Below are 20,480 nucleotides of genomic sequence, written 5' to 3'. Positions count from 1 at the left end.
AATTGCTCAAGTCATCTAGGTTACTTGAAAGCATACCAGGGAGCTGTAAAATAAGACCTGTGTTTCCTCATGAATGTCTGTTGCTATAGGGCCCTTTTCCCCTGGACATCTACTATTAAGATGCATAGTCTGCAGAGGAATGATAAGTATAATAGTTCACACCAAAATAAGGTTTGGGGAAAGGACTTTCCATTGAGGAGAAATCCTCAGGAAGAAGTGATTAGGGTCGGGTCTCAGGGGCTGGCGAGTAGACGTTTAAGTGGAGAAGAATGGGAGGCAGTTGGGGACAAAAGAGAAAGGGTATTGAGAGAAGTCAACGGAAAGAGGCCATAGGGTATGGACATCATCTGCTGATGGCCTTTCATGGCCTGACTGTAGGGACACAGTTGTCTTTATGTGTGGACGCCTGACCTCAAATGACCTCCCCACAAGTATGGCTGACACAACCAGACTCCCTATCATGGCAGCTTCATGGAGAAAACGCAATACTTGTCAGAGCCAGTGGCAGCCATGTGAGATGTGGGGTAAGATGTGGAGTTGGAGAAGACAGCCACTGGGTTAGAGATGTGAAGCTGAGGGAGAGGAAGAAGCAGAGATAAGAGAGTGTTTGTGTCCCCTGTGGGGCTGAGTGCAGATTTGACTCTTCCCTTCTGTTCCTATCGGGCTCACTGTGCTGTGTCTGGTCGTCAGCAACACACAGGCTTACTATGCATGGGGTACGTCTCTGCCTTTTCCCTCCAAGCCCATTTTACATGAGCAAGTGTTCTTTTCCTTTCCTTACAATGGAAGGGATCAGGACTGCAAGATGGAGAGATGGGGCTGGGGAGGTGCCTCAGAGGTGAGGAAGCACTTGCTCTTCCAGAGGACCTGGGTTCGGTTCCCAGCACACACCTGGTGGCTCAGAATCACTTGAGGCTCCAGTGCCAGGGGATCTGATACCCTCTTCTGATTCCCACAGATACTAACAAGGTGGGCATGCATGCGGCGTGCAGGCGTGAGTACATGCAAAACACTTACACACATAAATAATTAAATTAAAAAAAAAAGGATTGTCAGAGCTAAGTTCTACCCACCTCAAAACGTTGCCAACATCTAGCCCTGGAGGAAGCAACAATTTGTTTTCATGATAGTATTAATATCCATATGCGCTAGCACTCAAATAGTAAAATGATAAAAATACATTAATTTTTAAATCATAACTGAGCAATGATGGTTAAAACCTTAAAATAAAAATCAAATGGTAATAGACCTTGGAATTCCAAAGGAAGCTTCAATAGTTTTAATAAATGCATATATACAAAAATGATCCAATTAGAGTTAAAAAATTAAGAAAGGAAAACTACAGCTAATTCTTAAACTTAACAAATATATTCAAGACATTCTGCTGGGTGCTATGGGATACAAAGGTGAAGAAACAGAAGGAATTTTAGTGGAAAAAATAGATGCACAATAAAATTAAATGGCATCTGATCGGAACACATGTAGTCAGGACATGTGGTTAGATCACAGGGGTGGAGAGCGATTCTTAGTGTAACGAATAAGGAGTTACTAGAACAGAGCTCATGTGACCTGTGCCCTGAGGGAGTGGAAGGGCCATCTACCAGTATCTACACTACTGAGGAATTCTGTCCCCTCCCCCAAGAACCATGAATTCCTTTATCTCTTCAGGGAGGGAAGGGGAATCCTAAGTCCCTCCCCGCCCACCCCATGATGGAATGTTATTGGGCCTTTCTCGTAAATGTCTTGTGCAGGTAGCCACTGCTGTTTGGAGACCCTGGGTGTAACAGCTGTGTAAGGTTAAGAGGACAGCTTTTCCGTCCCTTGCTCTCTCCTCCAGCCCTTACCTTCTTCCTGTCCCCTCTTCCTTAATGTTCTTGGAGCCTTGGAAGCGGTGATGCGGATGTCCCACTTAACCCTGAGTCTTCATAGTCACTTTGTCACAGAACTTTCACCAAATATCGCCTCCCATGTTCATATAGACAATCCTAATTATATAGAGAGAGCCGCAAACAAAAAAAAACTCCATGGAAGTGGGAGGGGCCTAATGGAGGAGGAGGAGGAGTCCAGTGAGAGGAGAAAAGTGATAGAATAATGGGGGAGAGACGATGTAAGGACATCATACTTACTATGTGAACATTATATTAATGTACAATTGTATACAATTCCATTAAGATGCAATGAAATCATGAAAGGATACAAAAATAAAAATAAACAAGGAAAAAGGAGAAGAAGGATTTGAACTGGTTGAGAATGGAGGCAAAGGCAGGGATGAGGTGGGACACATGAGCCACAAGTGATGGGCATTCAAGGAACATGGGGATCCGATGTGGTCTTTTCTGTAGCAACAGCTCACATAAAAGTAAGGGATTTGAGTTTAAAATAGGAAATTAGTTAGGAGGAGACTGGGCAAATAATGATACAGATTGCATTAAAAATATAATTCTTCCCAGGCAGTGGTGGCACACGCCTTTGGTCCCAGCACTCGGGAGGCAGGGCCAGGTAGATCTCTGTGAGTTCGAGGCCAGCCTGGGCTAAAAAATGAGATCCAGGACAGGCACCAAAGCTACACAGAGAAACCCTTTCTCAAAAAAGAAAGAAAGAAAGAAAGAAAGAAAGAGAGAGAGAGAGAGAGAGAGAGAGAGAGAGAGAGAGAGAGAAGAAAGAAAGAAAGAAAGAAAGAAAGAAAGAAAGAAAGAAAGAAAGAAAGAAAGAAAGAAAGAAAGAACAAGGAAGAAAGAACAAGGTAGAAAGAAAAGAAAAGAAAAAGTGTAATTCTGACCACTGTTGAAAGGTGAGCTGGCTTGGGAGGAGGCTCTTCACACCATTTGAGCTTGAGGTCAGCTTCATAAGGCTAACAAAGATGGAGGGAGGGCAGGAGGCCCAGCACTGACCACTACCCCTCATGGCCCTCTAGGTTCTGACCCACATTTCCATACAGAGGGGAGCACACTTCCCTACCTGCACTACTCTACTTTATTTATATGCCTGTACTTCTCGCTGGATTCTTGAGTTGTTAAAAGTATGTTTTCTCTATATAAAGGGTTTCGGTAACAGTCATGATGGGTTACTGCCATGATTTCATCAAGAGCCATCAAGCAAAATGGCTTCGTCTATACCATCTGTTATCTCAGTGACAGATGAATGGAGCAGTGTTCCCTGATAGATGCCGTCTACTGCCTTTCTCAATATCTATCGAAAAGGAATTTTGCCTTAGTGATGCTGTGTTGCTCTTGAGGTAAACCACATACACACTCTGTGGGTTTGGTGGATGTCGAGGCCGGAGCTTTGGGCCCCTCTCATAACCTCGCTGCCACAGAGGTGGGACAGCGCTAAGCTCAGCATTCCTAGACAGAAAGTGGTGGGAAGCATGCTGCTTCCTTTCGATAAGGGTCAGAGAGGGGTGAAGGGACCCTTAGCCAGGCTTTGGCCTTTTCCCTTCAAAGAAACCCCCATGAATTCTACGAGACTCATGGACCTCTGAGCAACTCCAACACACTAAAGCCAATTTTCACACTAAGCAGGAATCCTCATCATCTTTGACCCACACTGAGAGAAACACTTCCTGCCTTCAAATCCCTGCTCCCCCTGTTCTCACCACTACAATTATCACATTGTAGGGTGAGATCCCTGCTGAAGCGGAGTTCAACCTTCTCCAATTCCCCAAAACCCAGTCTGACTTCGCCTCAGCCCTGTCCTAGGTAGCCAAGTCCATTCAACATTTACTCAGTCATCTGTGGGCTGCCCCCTACAGGCCACGTAGGGAAGCGGGAATCAGAGATGAACAAGACTGAGGAGCTCTCAGTCCGGAGAGGGGGAGGGGGAGACAGCCTCCTCCAGCACTGTGTAGTGAGGTCAGAGTGGGAAGCTCTTACCTCCACCCTGCCCTCCAGATTCATCTACACTCCCCCACAGTGCTCTGACACATAGGTCTCACAGTTCCCTAAATGTTTGCCAATAATGGTTTCTCAGAAAGAGCAGAGAATGCTAAAACCAGAGTGTATTTTTTCTCCAGGCTTTTGTAGCCACAGTACTTCTGTATTTGGGACTGTTAATATTATGCTAATGTTAATCCATTTATACTGTTCAGGCATTCCATAAATATTTGCTGAAGTAACCTTATGCATTTTGGCAAACATATAGTGGGCTTCTTGGATCAACATATTCTCATTCTAAATAAGATGTTTACATCTTAAAAATCAGCCTGGCTCGCAAACATCTTTTCTATTTTTTGATCCTCTGTTTGTTGATTTGTTTTGTGGAGACAGAGGCTATCCTTAACTTAGATCAGGCTATCCTTAACTTAGATCAGGCTATCCTTAACTCACTATGTAAGTGAGGAGGATAACCTTGAACCCCTGATCCTCTTACCTTTGCTTCCCAAGTGCCAAAATTATAGGCATGGGCCACTGCATCCAGTTTTATGGTGTGCTGGAGAATGAACCCAGGGCTTCGTGCATGCTAGGCAAGCACTCTACCAACTAAGCTACAACTGAGTCCTTTCCTATGTGGCAATATGCCAATTCTGCTTGCTGTAAGTGGTGGAGCAATAGAAACCAGTCTTCTGAGCCATTGCTCCTGTTAGAAGTGATCTGAACACCTGCTGTGCAGCCTCCCTAATCTATTTTAAATTAACATCTGTGTTCCAAAATCCCTGGCTTACGCTGGACCTAAGGGACTTTGGAAAAGTAAACAAAAAAAGAAAATAGGAAGGACATCAGAAAAAACAAAGGGAGAAGAAATGAACAAAACCCACACCCTACATAGCAAACAAAGGCACATGATTTATATCCTTATGTTCAATAACCCACCAACAACATATAATATCTAATAGAAATATCACATTATAGAAGCCATGAATTCCTGTTCGATTCCAGACCAGAACTGATCTCTTCAAGGGTCCTAGTTAGCTTCTAATTAGCTGGAAGTGAGAATTGCCATGACGACAAATTTAGTCAATGAGATTTGATATGAGCCAGAATCTAGCTTCTCCTAAAGTGCTGCTTAATATTGTGTGCAAAAAAGAAAACTATGTTACTTCCGTGTCTCATAAATGCTGTGAACTAATTCTCTTACCACTTCAATTCCAAGCAAACACAGTTCCTTCTATTTGGTGATGTTCTTTCACATACAGAGACAACAGGAACTGGAACATGCCCAAAACATATTTTAATGCTAAGGAAACACTAAGTGAGGGAAACAAATTTAAACATACAGAGACGGATATCAAGATCGAAGAGGCTTGCCTCCTCTGTGGTTGACCTCAATACACCAATCAGAATGCGAGAACAAGCCGGGCGGTGGTGGCGCACGCCTTTAATCCCAGCACTTGGGAGGCAGAGCCAGGCGGATCTCTGTGAGTTCGAGGCCAGACTGGGCTACCAAGTGAGTTCCAGGAAAAGGCGCAAAGCTACACAGAGAAACCCTGTCTCGGAAAAACCAAAAAAAAAAAAAAAAAAAAAAGAATGCGAGAACAAGTTATGGGCCTTCACTAAGGAAACACATGTCCTCTGGATTCCTCTGTCCACCCCCACGTCCCTATTTATTCTTGATTTGTTTATGTTCACAGTCAACCTCCTGACCTGCACATTTGTCTTCTTATGATGAATTTTACACCTACGTTGACCAGGGTCACCGTGCAAACCCTGGTTCTATCCAAACAGCCTGTCTTTATGTAAAAAGATTATTTATTTTAGAGACGAAAAGAAAATTATTTCCATAAAAGGTTTAAGCATCTGACTGAGGTGTAAAACAGAATTGGCAGAATACAGTCTAGCATCCTTACTCTTATTGTAGATGTTTTCCTGCCTGAGACAATCAAAGCTAAAAAGACAGGCAGATTTGTAAGGAAATGATTTCCCATATAGTAACTATGAAGAAATACACTAGGAATAATTCAAGCAAAGACTATTCTAGACTGTGTCTCAAAGACAGAACTCTGATGAGTTTGTGACTAAAGAACTGATTGTAAGTGCACTACAAACGATGAGCATGAGTCAAGAGGGCCGAGTTCCTCTTGAAAGCAGACATGAGAGCCACGTGATCTTCGTGCAAGAAATGTATAATCTGTATCTCTCTAAAATCTCCTGAGTTTGAGATAATGGGGGCACTCTGACCTACTGCGAGATTTAATGCCACCCTCAGTTTATCAGTAAGCACAGTGAGCATGGTAACATCTGAGGCCTTTGTAAAGGATGAAGTCACATGAGCAAAGTAATATCTGAGGCCATTGAAAAAGATGCACAACTAGAATTCTAAGACATCTGCTCTTTATAAATCCTGGCAGAGAGTGCAGAGGACTTAAATGCTGGAAGAGTGGCCTTTTACAAAGGCTGAACTCCGCTGATGGGCTCTCACATATGGGCTGCTAACTTGCATAATAATAGAAAACTCATTTAGTCATTTTGTTAATAAATTAAGACTGAAAATGCCAACAAATATTCTCTGAAAATCAGAAAAGTTGCTAGTTCTTGCTCACTCACCTATGAAAAGTGGATAGATGAGTTAAATAGAAAAACGAAGAGCCATGTAAATGTTATTCTTTAAGAATTAAAGATGTTTTATTATTGGTAACCAGTTACATATTCACCTGGCCAAATGACTTCAGAAAACAAAAGATCTCCTAGACTAAAACTAAAGAGAAGACCCTGGAAGCTTTCAGAGAAGAAAAGCAAGGCTGTGGCCCAGACTGATCCAGCCTCCACCGGGAGAGCAGCAGGGGAGAGCCAGAACCAGCCACACCAGCAAGCCCCAGAACAGCCTGGTTGAAAGAACAGCTGGAGGCTGGGGGAGCCCAGGAAGAAAATGAGACTGAGACACTATGTGATCAGTTTGAGCTCTTGAGTCAAAAAATGTATCGATGAACACCCGAAAATCCAGATCTAATAAGTGGGAAACAGTGATGAAAAAAAAATTAGTCACAAGAAACCAAACAGACAAGAAAAGAATGTAACCAAAGGTCTTCCTGCCCCTAGCTGTTAGCACTTTTTACAGGGCTATAAAAATATAAACACTAGGTATGGTTTCTGATACGTGTAGTGATGTGGCAGAATTCAGAAGTGGAGGAGACGGCAGAAGCTGGGAAGAAGGGGGTAATAAATTTGCCAAACCATAAAATATCCAAACAGAAAATCAATCGCATCTAAAATTGACACAAGAAAACAAAAATGATTCCTGACTGCCTGCTACTTGTACCATTTCGGTAATATTCTGGATTTCCTACTGCCAAGCTGGTCGTGAGAGCATTGGCACCCACAGCATGAGGCTTATGTGACCAACAAAATGTTAGTGTGCATGACATGGTGAAAACATGAGGGACAGAGGTGTGGTCTGCCCCCTTTCCTCCCTCATAGGATGTACGCTGGGCCAGAGCTGAGGAGATAGCGTGGTTGGTAAAGTATTTGCCTTAGAACCATGGGGACCTGAGTTTGAGCCCCAGAACTCATGGTAAAAATAAAAATGTAAGAGCCAAGCCTGGTGGTCCATGCTCGTAATCCCAGTGCATGGGAGACAGAAACAGGACGACCCATGGGGCTCACTGGCCAGCCAGTCTAGCCTAATTCGTGAGCCCCAGGTTCAGTGAAATACCTTGCCATGAGAAACAAAGCGAACGGCATCTTGAAGAATAGTAGTTGAGAGTAACCTGTGGCTCCCACATGCACGCACATGCATGCATATATTCCCCCACACACAGGTGCACGTGATACTCATGCATACACAAGAGTTGGCCGTATCTGGTAGCGTGAGTAAAGAAAATTGAAGGTCAGAGAGTCATGAAGTTGTGTAGTCCCGCTCTGACAAAGCTAACGGTGACTTAAATAACGGTGTGTGATGAGATCCACCCTACAATTGCAAGTTGGTTTTGCCGTCATTTAGCAATGTACTTACTTCCATGTCTGTATCGGCTGATTTATCCTCAGAGTCTACTGATTCATATATATTTTCCTCCGAAGCAATTTCTGGAACCGACGGTAACGATAGCTCAGCTATTTGCGCGAGATTAGATAGTTTCTCGTGAATTGCAATGACTCTAAAAATAGCAAACACACACACATATATGTGTACACTTTATGTGAAAAGTCAAGAGGGGTATTGGTTTCAGAATCAATAAGATTTATGAATTCAGCCTTTATTTATTTAAAAGTTAAGTGTCTCAACTCCCCAAATAGCATCTATTCAATCGTTCCTTCATTCAACAAACACGAGCAAAGAAACGCACTCATGATGTTTGTGTCTATGTATGCACTCGGGTTGGTGTACATACAACAGGGCAAGGGAACAGTGACAGAGAGATACCCACCGGAATTATTCTGAATATGAAAATAAGTACTGATATGAGCAAGGAAGCTCCAGCCTGTCAACAGAAGATTCACTCTTATGTAGATCTTAATGGTGTGTTATGGCTGTCCAGCTGACTCAAGGTGGCAAGCACTTGAAAGGCCAGTCAATGAATGCACACTCCAGAGGTGTGTGTGTGTGTGTGTGTGTGTGTGTGTGTGTGTATGTGTGTGTCTATGTCTGTGTGTGTCTGTGTGTGTCTCTGTGTCGGTATGTATCAATGTGTGTCTGTGTGTGTGTCCATGTGTGTCGATGTGTGTGTGTGTGTGTGTGTGTGTGTGTGTGTCTGTGTGTTGTGGGGGAAAGAGGGTTGGCAGAGGCAGAGAGATAAAAACAAGAGCCAAAGAGGAGGTAGGGGCACCTGTGATCAGCTACAAAAGGACAACTTGGAGGACTTCCGGTCAGTGAGGAGCAGCCGCTCTGAGGTCAGAGGTAGAAGGCAGAAGGGATGTCAAAGGCTTGTAGTTGGAAGAGGCAAGCAAGACCACCTGCGGAGCTCTGAGAGACTCCACCCTACAGGAACAGAATGTGTGTGTGGCTGTGTGTGTGGCTGTGTGTCTCCAACAGGGAAGGAGGGGTGAGGAAGTTATTATGCAAAACGAGATGATCCAAAAGCAGAATGGCAGAAGAGTCTACACAAAGACTTCAACTATCCAGTCTTCCACAGTGTCTCCACTTATGACATGGAGTACAATTTGATTTCCTCATTATAGTACACACACACACACACACACACACACACACACACGAGAAATATACCACATATTTTCATATATAGTATGCATTCTGCATTCCATTTTTCTGTCAAAGGGTAACAATTAAAACATAAAGATTTGTCATTAAGTTTGTTTGGAAAACTTGCCCAGTAAGAAGTAAGTACTATCAATCATGCTGGGAAAGCTGTCTTTTGTATTGGAGAGAGAGTGGAGCTGGGACTTGGTGAGTCATACTTGGCTCCTTCACAGGGAACCTGACCAATGTCTTAATCCTTCTTCTATCCTTAGTGTTAACAGTCTGATCCTGCTCCTTGGGGCCACTCTGCTGTCTGACATCCTGAGGTAGAAGCCTCTTCTTCAGGAAAAACTCTGCCCTTTTTCCTCTCTCTCCTGCTTTTCCCCCCACGAGGTGTGCACCACCCCCTCTGTCTCCCTCTTTCTGTCTCTCTGCCTCTTTATCTCTCTATTATAATAAACTCTCCACATGGATACAGCGTCTGGGTTGTATATTACTGGCCTCCACCACCGTCACCATTCCTGCATGGCATGCATCTGTTCAGCCCACCACTGCATCTGCCCAGCATATTTCCTATCCCCTCCCCTCCGCGTAATAAATCATAACACCTAGACCCTCCAGCAAGTCAGTTAGCACCTTACCCTGAAATTCCTCTGTGGCAAGGCTGGACTAATAAAATCCACTTCATGGAATTCACGGAACATTTGTAAGGAGAAAACAATGTAACTGCACATATTTAAGTATAAAATGGCAAATAAAGGGAAGAGAGTATCCTAAACCCCATTCTTCATTCAAATACCCAGAGAAAGAATTCTCATGTCTTTTCAAAAGCCACATAGGGCTGAGGGTACATCTCTGTAGTACAGTGTCTGCCTGCCTGGCATGTACAAAGCCTTGTACTTGATTCTCAGCTCCTCAAATGAATGCATAGCTTTCTATGACAATACTTGAGGTCGTAATAAGAATAAACTAGCCCTTGACAATGGGTTGTAGGTTGTTCCTGATCATCCGGAAGCCAGAGACTGTAATGTCTTCTTCAGAGTAAATGCTCAGAACAAACCACTCTCTTAAGAGTGGTCCAGTACCCAGCAAAGTAAGCTGGGCTTTGCACAGTCCCATCCTGTTGCTCAGCTATGAGGGCCTGGCGGCTCCCTAGGTTTTCATCTTGCTTAAAAAGAAAAGGAGCAACATTAGGTGGTTCTGAAGGGCTATGTCAGGGTCAGTCCTCCTGACTGCACCTGCCCGACTGCTCGACCCTCTTCTCTCCCCAGCCAGCCCTTGCTTTGCTCTCTCTTGCTTGGCACCTCTCCGTCCCCAAAGCCAATGTCCAGTCCTTGGACTTCCTGCCTTGAGCCCACAGGCAAGCATCCACCATCCTGTCTGGGCTAAGCGAGCTCCCCAAGGCCCTGTTCTCCCGAATGGCTGAGCACTCTTCTAGTCTGCCAGGGCCTGGAGGACGGGACCCAGTTGGAAGCAGAAACACAGATTAAGATGAAAGAGGATGACGTTGGAGGAAAGTGGTCGGAGAACTTGATTCTGGTCACCAAGGTGTAACGGCCACTTAGAACTAATCAGAGCTTTGATTTGCAGATTTCTGAGAACACAGAATTTTTCTCTGTGGCTATAAGAAAAACAACGAAAACATGTCTTTCCCCGGGAGAACTTAAGTAGGCCATGAGGAGGTGAAGGAGGAGAGGTTAAGTCCTCTCTGCCTATGTTTTCTACTGCAGAAACTCTCACTTTGTCTTCCGTGAGCAAGCAAGTGGGGACACTCAACAGTACAGAACCCAGCCTGAGTGAGACAAACTGTCCTGGGTCAGGATAGGGACCACCCCCTGAGATCAGCTCGGTGATAAGGGCTTGTCTCTGTCGGAGTGGTTCACTGTTGATCAGACTCGTGGCAATTTTGAAAGAATTTTAATTGTAAATTAAATTAAATTTCATTAGAATTTTAAAAGAAGCCTCTCATCGGTGCCTTTCTACTCTGCAGGTTTTGTCTTTATGTTCATCTTGTGGTTCTGGAAAAGAAAAATTAAACACCTGGAGTGTTTCAGGATTTACAAGGTAAATGCAAAATGCCCTGATTTCATTGCTTTGTATGCTGGTATACGACCTGTGCTTTCCCACCATTTTGGTTTAAAGGTGAAGAAAAAAAAGGGGGCAGGAGGAATAACTGACTAAAAAATTGGAGGTCTGCCAGCTCTTGAGACAGCTCTTGTTTTATTCTCTTTCATGAGAAGGCCAAGAAATCCTGAGATCTGAAAACCACGGAGCGAGAACAAGGACTCTCTGGGGACACGGGCAGGCAGGGTGGGTCTCCATCCACACCGCTCTGACCAGATGCCTGGTGGGGCAGAGAGCCAGGGCCAGCACACACCCATGCTGTCAACAACATCCCAGTCCCTGTTCATCTGTCATCAGGCTTGAGGCTAACGACCACCAGAAAGCTAGTCAAGGAGAGGCTATCACTCCCCTCTTAAAAGGAGAGAAACGGAGGCTGAAGGGGCCAGGGCAGTGGGCGACTGCGTTGACGAGGAACTAGCTGAGTTAAAGCCTTTCTCTTAAACCGAAAGCAAAGAATTTGGTAAAAAGGTAGGAAAACGGGAAATAAGTAGACAAAATTTAAAAAAACGACAACAACAAAATTAAAGATACTTCCTGATAGGTGGAAAGAGAGGAAAAGCCTGGCTAAAGGGTCTAATTTGGGGGATAATGTAAAACATGCTTGGGGACAGAGGAGATGGTGGACTTTGGATTTAATTTGCAGCCCCGTAGAGAAACACTCCCACTCCATCCCCGCCATTTTTAAACCTAAATTAGCTGGATTGCTTGGGGGATATTTAGTTTCTTGAGTTAGTCCTAGATCCTAATTCTCTGTCCAGCACACAGCTGTGAAAGAGTTTCTCTGCCTGTTGACCACCTCTTCACTCTGGTGACTCTCTGTCGCCATTGCTATGCAAAAGCTTTTTCATGTCACACGATGTCACTTTCCAGCTTTTGATGTTGCCCCCTGAGTGACTAGAGTCTTTTTCAGAAAGCCCTTGCTGCTGCCTCCACACAGAAGCACTCCTCCAGGTTTCCTATAACAGCTTTGGAGTTCATCAGGTTTGAATTTTTTAGACAGGACGAGAGATGGGGATCTAGTCTCACTCTTCTTCCCGCAAGTACCAGATTTTCTCAGTACTATTGGTTGAGGGGATGCTTTTTCTCTCTAACACATGTTTTTGGCATCTCTGCCTAAACTCAGGTGACTGTAGGCGCCTTGGCTTAATTCTGGGTCCTCCCTTCCACTCCACTGACCCACTGTCTGTCTTTGCCAGTACCACGCTGTTGCCATCACAGCTCTACGATATGACTGACAGCCGGTATGGTGACCACCTCTGGCATTGATCTTTCCTAAGTGCTTATCAGTTCCAAGGTTCTCCTGAAGTCTTTAGGGTCTCCGCTGCACAAGATCAGTGTTTGCAGACGGGGGTAATTTGACTTATCTTCCTATTTGCATCCCTTTTGTCTCCTTCTCTTGTCTGATTGCTGGAGTTCAGAGAGCAATGTGCATCCTTGTCTTGTTGATTTTAGTGGGAATGCACTGAGTGGTTTTTTTTTTTTTTCCCATTTAGTATAGTATTGGCTGGAAGTTTGTAGAATACAGCCTTTATTATGTTGACATATGTTCCTAGCTTCTTCAAAGTTTTTATTATGAACACATATTGGACAGCAAAATGGCAGGTACCAAGAGAGTTTGCCTTTGAGTCTGTAAACCTCTATTCACCAAAGGAGGTTTATCAAGCAGTCAGAGCAATCAGGAGGCACACGGGCCACATCTGTGTGATGGACATACATTAACTGGATGGGCAAACCTTTGCCATTTCCCTTTCTGACCACGTGTCATTTCTGTAGAAAAGGCAAGCACATACTACGGACTCCTCATCAACCACATGACAGAGCTTCTGTGTCTCTGAAATCTCTAAGAAGGGATCCCACATGGGCCTCCATACTCCTCAGAGCCCCCACGATGCTCTCTTTCATTGGAGTGTGTAACTCCCTGAAGAATCTCTTGCTTCAAAGGATAATAATCCATCTTGGTATCCTTCTCAAACCCTTAAATCTGAGAATTTACAAAAAGCACAATGCAAATGTTCTGACTCAAGGCCCTAAGTCCCTGTGGCTATACTCACCTGTATTGGCAGCAAAGCACTGCCCAGCTGAGGCTGAGCCTCCTCCACAGACCCCAAGCTTTCTCGCTCTGTCTTCTGGGAACTCCTTTCTTTTTTTTAACAATTCAGACTAATGGTTATCCATCATCATTCCCAGCTGGCTTCCTAAGAAGGGTGTCTACTTGTCTGTTCAGTGGAATCCAGCTTACCCATCATCATTCCCAGCTGGCTTCCTGAGAAGGGTGTCTACTTGCCTGTTCAGTGGAATCCAGCTTACCCATCAACATCCCCACCTTCCTGAGAAGGGTATCTACTTGCCTGTTCAGTGGAAACCAGGAGGTGCCAACACACACGCTGTTGCCGGTGGGCACTTTAATATCGGAAATCTTCAGAGGCTTCAAGTTATATGCGTACAATAATAAAACCTAAAGAGAAATAGGAGCGTACAAAAACAGACATCAAAACTACACCTGAAAATCCCATCAATATTCCTCATAGCAAAGATCACCATGTTTTAAAGATCTTTTCTGTAGAAAAGAAATAACTGAGCCCCCCCACCCACCCATCAATTCACTTTGAAGAGAAATATGAGAAATACAAAGCTAATTTGGTTATGGCAATGCATTCTTGGAATACCAGAATGTGGGAAGCAGAAGCACAAGGTTTGAGAGTTCAAGTCAGCCTAGATGACATAGTGAGTTAAACACACACACACACACACACACACACACACACACACACACACACTGTCTAGAAAGAAAAGGTACAAATGTCATTACATGAAAATAAGTGCTATTTGGAGTAATGTTTTACACTGCAGTTAGATTTAAGTTTCAGCATTTTTCAGCCCTCTGCAACAAACACAGATACCTGGTGGGTACCCTCTGTTTCTCGTTATTTCTCAGTAGGTACACCTTCCCATACCCCCACTGAAAGAGTGCTCTCCTCCTCTCTTCTCCATTTATTTCAACTCCACACAGCTTCATCGGCTCGTTTAAGAGGAGGGACTCTCTTGGTGACTCGAGCCCCTGTTATTTCCCTGTTGCGTGGATTTGGATAATTCTTCGAGTCCACTCCATGCAATGTAACTTCTACTAACAGCTGCGCATTCACAGACCCTCCCTTCACTTTCCAGGTTAGAAAGCAGAAGCTCAGAGTGGACCATTGAAACTCGACTTGCATGGAAGCAGAGACGCGTACGTCAGGCCCACGCATGCGTCTCTGCTTCCATGCAAGTCAAAGTGAAGAGTAAAAGGATACCTTTAAGCTATGAATCTGCACAGACAAAAAGGAAAGGGAGTGAAAGAGATGGGATTTGGCAGCGCTTTGAAGAACAGAGAGCATTTGGGAGACTCAGTAGAGAGGGAGGGCTGTACCCCGAGTGTCTTCAAAAGGATTGCCAACATCAAGCCTGACCTAGAATGGGGGAAAGCTCCAGGATTAGAGGGTCAGGCACCTGAGAAGGCGAGAGCAGATGGGACTGCAAACAGAAGTGTGAGAACTGCTCTCACCAGGCCCCTTCCTTGCCCAAGTGGGGCAATTCAACATTTCCCACGACACTGCTCCTGGGTGAACCGTCCCCACTCTGTGCTCTGCAAATGGTAAATCAGACTTTCTATATTCGTGTCTTTAGCTCTGGGGGAGAGGTGCTGAGGGAAATATTGGAATTGATGTATTATGAATGTGAGATCTATACACACTGGACCACAGCAGGATGAAGCATATCTGCATAGTCTCTCTGGGATCACTGACCAGTTAAAGTGAAAAGACTCACAGACACCGGCATTTCAGCACCCACCAATGAACTGCTGGCTCGCCCTCCAGCTATCCTACAGTGAAGCCTAGACATCAATAAGCCGGGCACCGTGTGTCCTCAGTGCCTCTCCAAACATAATCAGACAGCCAAAGGTCCGCTAGGAAGGAAGTGAAAGGCAGAAGCCAAAACTAACAGAAGAAAGGGACTCGGAGGATCAACATAAGACAGAACAGCAGAAACTATCGATGGCCCCAACAAACTTAAAGAGGGAGAGGTGATAAGTCCGTGAACAAAGAAGATGGAGGGATGACACGGCGTGTCCGTGAAGGGGGAACACGGGGGCTGCAGAAATGGAACAAAGAATGGGGACAAAGGTAGACACTGTCCCAGCTAAATATGCAACGAAATATTTGAAGCACCAAGATGAATCTGTCTACCCCCAAAAGCAAATCCTAAATTCAAATCACAGATAAGAGGGAGAAAAAGATAAGAAAAGTAAACTTTGAATCTATTAGGTTCGCTCTCCGAATAACAGAAATTCAAGAATATACAGAGATAGCCAGAGGGAAGATCCTGATAGAGATGAAATCCCTGTGGACTGAATATGGGATGCTCCAGGTTGAAAAGAGTGCCGTCGGTATCCAGCAGAATGGATGGGAGATGAAACCAAGGCGTGCCATAGGGTTTCATTACTTGTGAGACAGCAGAAAGATCCCAGGGCTTTCAGAGTCACAGAAAAAGCCCTGGCATCCCATTGGTATACATCCAAAGGCCAGAAAATCAGTCAGTCAAAGTGACAGCTACACTCTGGTGTGTAGCATAGTGCCATTCTCAACAGCTAAGATGTGGAATCAACCTATGTCCATCAACACATGAATGGGCAGATAAAATACCTTCAAAACAGAACACTGGAAAGACTTGAAAATGAAATCCCGAGATTTGGGATGTCATTGAACCTGTAGGACAGAGTGTGAAGTAAAATAAGCCAGCCGCAGAAACGCAAACACTGCATGGCCTCACTCGTGGGATAAAACAGGGAGCTCAGGAAGGATGACAGTAAGTAAGCCGTGTTTATCTGGAGGTCTAGGAGGGAGCTAACAGATGTTAGTTAAAGAGTATGTAATCAGTTAGATGGGGGATACTGTGTGTGTGTGTTTGTGTGTGTGTGTGTGTGTGTGTGTGTGTGTGTGTGTGTGTGTGTTTAGAATAAGCAAACATAGAGATAGAAAGTAGATAGCTGCCTGGGGTATTGGGCAGGGAGAGGAGTAGAAGCAGCAGTACAGAGAGATGGGAGTGGATACTAACGGTTATTGAATTTCTTATATGGGGAAATGTGTGAAACTGAATGCTGTAATAGCTGTGCAACTCTGTGAATCTACTGAGAACACTGGACTATAGACTTCAAATGGGTGAACTGACGATCTGTGAACTGTAGCTCAGTAAAACTGTGAACTGTAGCTCAGTAAAACTGTGGGGGGGTTGGTGGGGGTGGGGTGCATGCATGCGTGTCTGTCTGTCTGTGGAAGGAAGAGGTATATGCATGTGTATTGCTTTGCAGATGTAGATGCATGCATGTGCACATGCATGTGAAAGCCAGAGATTGACAATGGATGTCTTCCTCAGTTGTTATTTACCTAACGTTTTGAGACAGTCTCTCGCAGACCTTGCAGCTTGCCAGTTTGACTAGACAGGCTAGCCAGTGAGCCCAGGCATCCTCCTGTGTAGGTGCCTGTCATCACGCTGGGATTTTGTGTAGCCCCGGATATCCTGGATCTCGCTCTGTAGACCAGGCTGGCCTCAAACTCGCAGAGATCTGCCTGCTTCTGCCTCCCGAGTGCTGGGATCAAAGGCGTGCGCCACCACCACTGCCCAGTGGGATTTTGTTTCTTATGTGGGTACTTGGAATCTCCACTCAGGTCTTTGTGTTTGTACTCTGCCAACTGACCATTTCTCTAGCCCCACTGTTTTTAAATTGTAAAATATCAGTGTAAATATAAACACACTTCAAAATCATTTATGAATGCATGTTTGACATTTTATGCATTTGTAACCCTGATTAATTAAAAAAAAATCACCTCCTTTTTGATTCAAAGAGATTAATGATATTGAAGAGATAAATACATATATATATATATATATATATATATATATATATATATATTTACATATATATCAGGAATGCATACCAATAAAGCATTTAAATTAAAATGTAAGCAAGAGAGTCTAAGTGCAAGTTGACAGAAGTTTCTGTAACCCATTGAAGCACAGTGGGTAATAAAATCTTAGAATAACCATTCTAAAAATAGGAAGGGATGGGGGAAGGGAGAGGGAAGAGGAAAATGGAGTCACTTCCCAACAGCAAGGTAAGCTTGCCAGAGAGAGTGCAGGAATGTTTCCCATGTGCTAAGTTATGTATTTTATGTGAGATGTGGCAAAATATTTTTTAGAAGACAATGAAATCTCACCGAGAGATGTGGCCAAGACCACACACTGTCCTATGCTGTTTGTTCTTGCTTTGTGAATGTTGTCCTTGATGCCAGGAGTGAAATTTAAGATTCTTGAAGACAGGAATATTATCTTGTACTTTGGGGCATTTTTTTTCAGCATTTATCCAATTAATATCATCATGTCTCTGAACTTTCCATCATGTCTGATAGGGTCAATGAAGTTCCCTGTAGTGCTTTGAAAGAAAATGGCCCCCAAAGGGAGTGGCACTAATGGGAAGTTTGGCCTTGTTGGAGGAAGTGTGTCACTGTGGGGGGTGGGCTTTGAGGTCTCCTATGCTCACACTACACCCAGTGAGACAGACTACTTCTTGTTGCCTGCGGGGTGGGGTGGGGTGGGGAGTAAGAGTGGTTCAAGATGTAACTCCTTCTCCAGCACCATGTCTGCCTGCATGTTGCCTTGCTTCCCACCATGATGATAATAGACGAAACCTCTGAGCTGTAAGCCAGACCCAATTAAAGTTTTCCTTTATAACAGTTGCCATGGCTGAGGTGTCTCTTCACAGCAACAGGAACTAACTCAGACATTCCCTAAAGTGTATGAATAAAAAGTTTGTATTAGATGCACACCTCAGATTCATGCCAGTGGCTTTCTTCCTCATCATGCCCACAGCGGTCTGCAGGTTGCATACAGGCTCAAAGCTTGTTCTACCTGAGCTTGGTACCAACTGCTGAAGTCGGTGAATAAGTGACACTGTGAGATCAGAACATCACATCATCAAATCCTAAACACACTTGTAGCCACAATGAGCATGGAGCAGTGTGTCTGCTTGTGCCTCCCCTACTTAATATCTTTGTGATCTTGAGCAACTTGTTTAAACATCAATATCTCTGGCTCCTTGTTAGTAAACTGTAGATATGACCCCCATTCCTTGGGATTGGCTTATTGCACACACCTAGTAGCTATAGTATACACCTACTATACTACTGGCTTATTGCACACACCTACATCTGCAGGAGGACCAGGAGCTAGTTAACTATTTAATCAAGACTCCAAATCTAGAGACAACTGAGAGGAAAGTCCTGGGCAGTCATATGATTCCTGTAAGACTCCAGGCACTAACTATGGGTAGCCTAGCTCTTACCTTGCTATCCTGCTAGACTGAGCTAGTCTAGAAAGCACAGCCTAGGAAGAGTCTAGGTCTTGTCAAAGACATGAAGACCTCCAAGAAGGCACAGGACTCCATATCTCTTGCCCCTAGAATGGCTCAAATCAAATCCTGTACTAATTAAACATCTTGAAGATTCATTTCTGTCCAAAGTTGTTTTCACTAGTCAGATGGAGTTTTTCTGCCCAGCGTTCAGTGTTTCGCGTGATCAGACTTCCTGAATGTAGTCATGCTTGTCGGTTTGCATCTTCTGTGGCCTCAAGACACCAGGCCTTAGACTGTGCAGCAGCCTTTGAGGCAAGGTAGGAGACCAAATTAGGTCTTGATGCCCACAGAAAGGTTAGCCATCAACCCCCTTGTCCTACTTAGCCTTACCTTGCTATGATAAATACCATGACCAAAAGAAACCTGGAAAACAAAGGGCTTCTCTGGCTTATACTTCAACACCATACTCTATCACTGAGGGAAGCCAGGGCAGGAACTCAAGCAGGAACTCGGAGGCAAGAACTGAAACAGAAGCCATGGAGGGGTGCTACTTACTGACTTGCCTCCTGCAGCATCCTCAACTCGCTTGCTTATACACCCAGAACTATCTGCCTAAGGGTGGCACCAGCTACAGTGAATAGAGCCCACCCACATTAATCATTAATAAAAAAAAATGTCCCCACAGACTTGCTTACAGGACTATCTGATGGAAGCAATTCCTCAAGTGACATTCCCACTTCCCAAATGACTCTAGCTTGTAGCAAGTCGACAATAAACTAACCAACGTATCTCTGTCAGTCATCACTCCTGCTGAATGCATACCTTGAAGCTAATCACCTTATAAATGTAATTCAGACCTCATCTGGAACCACATCGAAAATCCCTGGTTGTTGAAAGTGGCAGGAAGATGGAGCAGGATAAAGATCAAGGCTCTCAGGAGTAACCTTGAGACAAAGCTAAGTCATAAACCCTCTGCCTCTGGATGCATGTTTTCATAGCCGAGTTATGCTTCTTGGTCTGGCTGAGAGCAGCAATTCTTCAATCTGGGATGTTCCTTTGATTTATGTCTCTAGTGGTCATTTAGTTCCTGTCTCGGCAGGATATTAAAATTGTTTGAGAGTTAATTAATTGTAACAAAGATCTAACTCTTGTGTGGTTCTGTTATGTTCTACTAAAGATTTTTTTTTTTTTCAGATAGGATAGTCTGATTTCTGCTTCCTGTATTTAGGAAGTTAAGATTTTCTAAGTTACAAACTTGAACTTAGTTCTGAAGTTCATTACCTAGAGACATTTATCTCTCTGAATTCTTTTTTTTAAAAAAAAAAAAAACAAAAAAAAACTTCCTATCTAAATCTCCCAAATGCTGGGATTTCGACTCTACTGAGCCCAGCATCCTTGGCTCCTATTGGAATTTCTGCTTCTAAGTAGTCAGTAAACGGGAATGGACTGAGTGACATGAATTTACCATGGCATGCAAATGCCCTTTAGAGTCTCTGGAATGTCTGAAGGGCTAAATCAGAGATGAGATTCTATTCATCTTGCCTGAGACTCAGAGCACCTGTAGACATCGTCCGAGGAATTAGTGTGTCTCTTGCTTACTTAGGCAGATATATTCAGGAGTCAGATGGCTCCAGTCTGTGCCCTTGCCACCTGGTAGTCCTCCATTCTTGGTCTCAGTCTCCTCTTCTGAGAAATGGGGTTAGTGATCTCACCTCTCTCATATAGTCACTGCCAAGCTAATAGAAACAAAATGTCTGCCATGCACCCAGCTCAGTACAGTGCTCAGTGTGGTTATCATCTAGGGTTTTCTGAGTCTCAGTGGCTAGTTACCTGACACCCAACTCCGTATGAACATGCAAAAATAATAAATAGTTGAATGCGCAGAGACACCAGTATCTAAAATAAT

General features: G+C 44.1%; 1 protein-coding gene across 1 annotated transcript in view; it reads right to left on the bottom strand.

Moving 5' to 3' along the window:
- Nucleotides 1-20,480, bottom strand: part of Cfap54 (cilia and flagella associated protein 54) — a 299,598-nt gene that overhangs the window by 24,846 nt on the left and 254,272 nt on the right. Inside the window, exons 65-66 of the mRNA XM_059245690.1 lie at nucleotides 13,539-13,645; nucleotides 7,885-8,026 (exon numbers count right to left, since the gene is read on the bottom strand). Of these exons, the coding sequence (XP_059101673.1) occupies nucleotides 7,885-8,026; nucleotides 13,539-13,645 (249 nt within the window). The remainder of the gene's footprint in view (nucleotides 1-7,884; nucleotides 8,027-13,538; nucleotides 13,646-20,480) is intronic.

The sequence above is a fragment of the Peromyscus eremicus genome, chromosome 18 (genome assembly GCF_949786415.1).
Source record: "Peromyscus eremicus chromosome 18, PerEre_H2_v1, whole genome shotgun sequence".
Lineage (NCBI taxonomy): Eukaryota > Metazoa > Chordata > Mammalia > Rodentia > Cricetidae > Peromyscus > Peromyscus eremicus.
This window is presented reverse-complemented; position numbering and strand designations above follow the sequence as displayed.